Source organism: Poecilia reticulata, linkage group LG4 (assembly GCF_000633615.1).
Source record: "Poecilia reticulata strain Guanapo linkage group LG4, Guppy_female_1.0+MT, whole genome shotgun sequence".
NCBI classification, from domain to species: Eukaryota; Metazoa; Chordata; class Actinopteri; order Cyprinodontiformes; family Poeciliidae; genus Poecilia; species Poecilia reticulata.
In genome coordinates this window covers 13,207,043-13,211,707 of record NC_024334.1, presented here as the reverse complement: position 1 = coordinate 13,211,707, position 4,665 = coordinate 13,207,043, and the positions used below count along the sequence as shown (strand labels likewise).

At 38.3% G+C, this 4,665-nt stretch overlaps 1 protein-coding gene across 5 annotated transcripts in view; it reads right to left on the bottom strand.

Moving 5' to 3' along the window:
* Positions 1–4,665, bottom strand: part of mcf2l2 (MCF.2 cell line derived transforming sequence-like 2) — a 182,136-nt gene that overhangs the window by 33,137 nt on the left and 144,334 nt on the right. For 4 of the 5 annotated variants that reach the window (XM_017304428.1, XM_008407840.2, XM_017304429.1 and 1 more), the window contains exons 28-29: positions 4,439–4,510; positions 4,008–4,118 (exon numbers count right to left, since the gene is read on the bottom strand). The exons of the other annotated variant lie outside the window; for it this stretch is intronic. In XM_017304428.1, the coding sequence (XP_017159917.1) occupies positions 4,008–4,118; positions 4,439–4,510 (183 nt within the window). The remainder of the gene's footprint in view (positions 1–4,007; positions 4,119–4,438; positions 4,511–4,665) is intronic. 5 annotated transcript variants of the gene reach the window in all.

Sequence of the window (4,665 nt, the reverse complement as noted above, 5' to 3'; positions counted from 1 at the left end):
TTACAATTGCCAAATTTATTATGGTATTTCTGGGCAGCCCAGATCAGGGCAGCTATGTTTTATTTTATTTCCAGAGAGCCCCCAGCATGGGTTACAATGGAGTCCCAGCTAATCTCTATTTCTATAAACTTATACTTGTATTCATCAGACAGGAAAAAGCTTATTAAATAAACAAAAAACCCTTTTCTGAAAAATACAATGCTTGTCTGGCAAAAAGTACTTGATTATTTGGGACTATCCCAGTTCTCACCCATTTTTGGGAACAGGGACTTTGGTCCAGGTAGAACAGACCCAGGTTTTAAACGTTATTTATGTCATTCGAAGACCTCAAAAACAAATATGACATTCCWACAAAACATTTCTATAAATATCTTCAAGTTCGGAGTTTCATTTTATCCAAGCAACAAAATAATCTTGATCTACCCTCTTTGTCTYCATTAGAAGACATTATTGTAAGTCACCTATATGACAGAGGACAGGTGTCGCTTCTTTATTCCTTGTTTGTTGACAAATGTAAAGAATCTTCTGCCAACATCCTAAAAGCATGGGAAGCGGACTTGGGAGAGAGCTTGTCAAGTGAGGAGTGGTCAGAAGCCTGCACTTCGATCCATACACAATCTGCTAACACAAATTCCAAATTATTACAATACAAATGGCTGACAAGGCAATACATCACTCCAGTTAAATTGCATCATTTTAACCCTAATATTCCTGACACTTGCGTTAAATGTACTTCCCAAAAAGGTTCTTTATTTCATTGTATGTGGGCGTGTCCTCGAGTGTTCGCTTTTTGGAAGGATGCATTGATTGTGATTGGTCAGATGATTGGTAAAAAGGTTCCTTTGAATCCTAAAATGTGCATCTTGAATATTTATCCTGAAGACTTTGTTATCCCAAACAACTTGAGATCCTTACTTAATGTCTCCTTTTTGGAAGCTAAACGCTGTATTGCACTCTCTTGGAAGAAAGGGACATTGTGTGGAATTTCACAATGGACTACACAAATGACGTTTTACTTTGCACTTGAGAAAATCAGTTATTTTACTAAGAACAAGCTTGATAAATTTTGGGTGGTCTGGTTTGTCTTTTACACTTGGCTGTGCCAAAATGATATCCAACTCGATGGATGGAAAGGGGATTGGTTATAAGGTCATCTGGTGAGTCAAACTGATGTTTACATTGATTGGTCTATTGAGAGTCTGCTGCAAACCCTTTTTAAATTATCTATTCCCCTATGTATGTCCTTTTTTTTGTCTGGTCTAGGTCTACATTTTAAGTATATATAAGTGAATGTATGTATGTTTCTTATTCTCCTGTTAAAATCAATAAATATATGTTAAAAAAAAGTTCACATTTTAAACCCCTTTTAATACTAGAATTCCACATTATTTCAGCCATGTTGAATTTTAGATTTTGGAAGTCTTTTTTCATTGATTTGCTTAGTGATACCCAAAGCATGGATATTTCTTTAAGAACTGTATTTTTATGTTCATAAGCTTGTAGAAATTAATGAGTTAAACCCAATTTATGTCGCTGTAAACTGAAAGTCTTCAATTTTTATTCCAGTGTTGGTGAAACTAACACAAAGTCTTCAAAAAATAGGACTTTGAAGGCCTATTTTTTACCAGTTCTCTGAGGAATGGTTTTGTGTTATTTGTTTTGAATGTTTGAAAATACTGGAAATATATGTGGTTTGAGGCATAGTGGTGCCTTTAAATAAAAATTCTGTCCTGAAGGTTACTTATTGCATCCTCTTTTGTGTTATGTGAAGTTCTGATTAAGCAGATTATGCATTTTAGAACCGCTCCAATTGTAGCACTTCTAAGAAGCTTACACTGGGTCAGGTATTAATGTTCTATCGTAAAACTAAGACTTAAGTTTTCTTTGCAGTAGCTTACTCATAAAGTGAATGCAGTAGTAAAACAAAATTTACATTAAAAATACTGGAACCTACAGACGCCAGTATTTGAAGGTATATTTACTTTCACCACTGTATTTTACGGTGGCCAACAGGTACAAACACCCTGCAAAGACGAGAAAAACACATGCAACAAAAAGGAGATGCAAACAAAAAATGGTGAAAACAGAAGTGATCCAGACCACTAGGGGGTGTCGCACAAAGAACAGCTGTGTCCGAAGTCAGGTTTTGCATCCTTGGGTCCTCAACGACCAGAAGAGAGAAGTTGTTGTCCTTTCAGCTAGCTGCTTAGCCTCTACCGTGGCGTTATGTTGCTTAGCAACCGTGACAACGTGAATCACACAGCAGCAAAGGAAAAGAAAAACGGACTCGAAGTATGTTTTTTTTCTGTTGATTTCTCTATTACCCTTCACCTTTTGTAATAAAAGCTGTTGCATATTTAAAAAATCTGTTAGTCTGATTCTAAAATGTTCAAACACGTATTTACACAAGGAATGTCAGCAAAGAATCCCTTTTCAAATACTTTCCAAATTTCAGGTAAGACAATACAGTTTAATCAAACTATCGTGTTTTTAGACTTGACTTTAATCAGTCAAACCGATTTGTTCAGGAATAAATGAAATATTTGAGTGAACCAAAATATTACAACTAGATGTTACTTGACTTAATATCTGTGTTTAACTAACTGTCATTTGGGAAAGCCTAAATGAGTCAGGTGTTCTCCTATGGTATACAAAACCTGGGCCAGCTGGCAGCAGGCGAGGGGAACTGGGTGTTAATACAGCGGGAGCAGACATCTCCGAAAACATCAGAGCAATATTGCAATTAGGTGATGCACTAATGAACCGAGTAGAAATGTCTAATTTATACATCTACATTCACGCCTACAAACATTGTTTAAATCATGTTGTGTCACGGCTGCTAAGCAACATAACGCCGAGGTGGAGGCAACTAGCTGGAGGCTACAGCTTCTCTGCAATGCTCGCAGGACCTCTCTTCCATAGACCGGGTCGTTTCTCAAGCCCATGAAAGAATAAGCTTGAAAGGATGCAGACCCTGCATTCGGACACAAAGCTCTAGTGGTCTGGAACACTTATTTTTATATATATTTTTTTGCATCTCTTTTTTAGTTTGCGTCTTTCCTTTGTTGTATTTGTTTTTCTCGTGTTTGCTGCGCGGTTGCACCTGTCGACCACCGTAGTATTTTAACAACTCTGTATTTTAGTTCTGCTGGGGTCATATGGTTATGTGTATTTGTTATAAGTTGCATTGTGATTACTGTTATGTGTTGAGTGTTATGGGGTTCCCCTGTCTGACCGCTGACTCCCACTCACATGTGATGGACTTGTCATGTGGGCGAGGGATCAGGGGAGCGGGAGGACCAGGACCAATGCTGATCTGACAGAACACCTGAAGAGCGGAGAGTTCAGTGTATGTCAGCAGTGAAGCTATTCAGTTGAGTGTAACGGTTTGTTAGAGGGGCGAGCTCCAGCCTAAGGAATAGCTGCTCGCTCTTATTTCTAATAAACCCTGTTGGCGGCACTACATCTGCGGTGTGTTGGCGTCATTACGGTATTTACTTACAGTACACCACTTTTTAAAAGGTAATTACAGGATTGAAAAAAAAACAGTACCAGTATTTCTTTATCGTTCTTTCAGAAAAACGGTAGATTACCGTTCTTTCAGAAAAACGGTAAACTACTGGCAGCTACAGAGGCCAGTATTTTACCATTCTTTTGAAAAAACGGTAATCTACTGGCTGCTATAGACACCAGAAGTTTACCGTTCTTTCACAGTATCTATATCGTACTTGCATTGACAGTAATCTGCTGTCAGGATTAATTACGTTTCGGCTACTGTGCATTTAGAGTAAACTTTTGGCGTCTATAGCTGCCAGTATGTTACTGTAAATTTACAGGATTATTTCTTAGAGTGTAGCTGACTTGAAGCAATTTGACTTAAAACCATTCCAGAAAGGCTACCATACAGTTTAAGTATCATGGTGTATGATTGATGTGAATCTGTCAGGACACAAAGTCAGTGATAAAAGACGTCCTTAGAAATGTCTCCATGCGTCCTCTGTGGTTACCTGGCTGTGAGGTTGATCTGGGGACGGCTGCTTTGCTACCAGCACCACCAGCGATGCTGCTGGTCATGCTCTGCCGCTTCCCGCCTGCAGCCATTGCACCACATAGCGTATCTGCAGGGAAGCCAAATCCTTTACACCAACCTTAGCAAATAAAAACTCCTTTCATAACAAGGTCGGAGCAGTTGGAAAATAATCAGTCCAATCACAAAAAGCAGCACTGCACATGCAGGACTCAAAATATCCACAAACTGAATAAAACAAAAATAATCACATGCAGCGACAAACATCTTGTTTGCTCTTAATTTGATGCACTATAAAATTCCCAATTCAGGCAAGAAATACAGACATAAAGAACCATCCACAAAATAAAATGCCACCACCAATCACAACATTTATCAAGCCTTAGCAAAATGTTATGTTTCTTCATATACCTTCATAGCCAAAGGGAGTGGGATCACTCTTTATCTCGTGTCTCTTGCTCTTAATGCTAGCAGAGAGGGGACCTGGGAAACAAGATGCAACAAACATTTCTTCAGAAATTAGCCTATTACAAAGGAGAGCATATAAAGTAGCCCAGAAACATCCATTAAGCACCTCTCACATATTACAGATTTAATATCTGCCAGTTAAAAGAGGAAGCTTTTCCACATTTAATAAT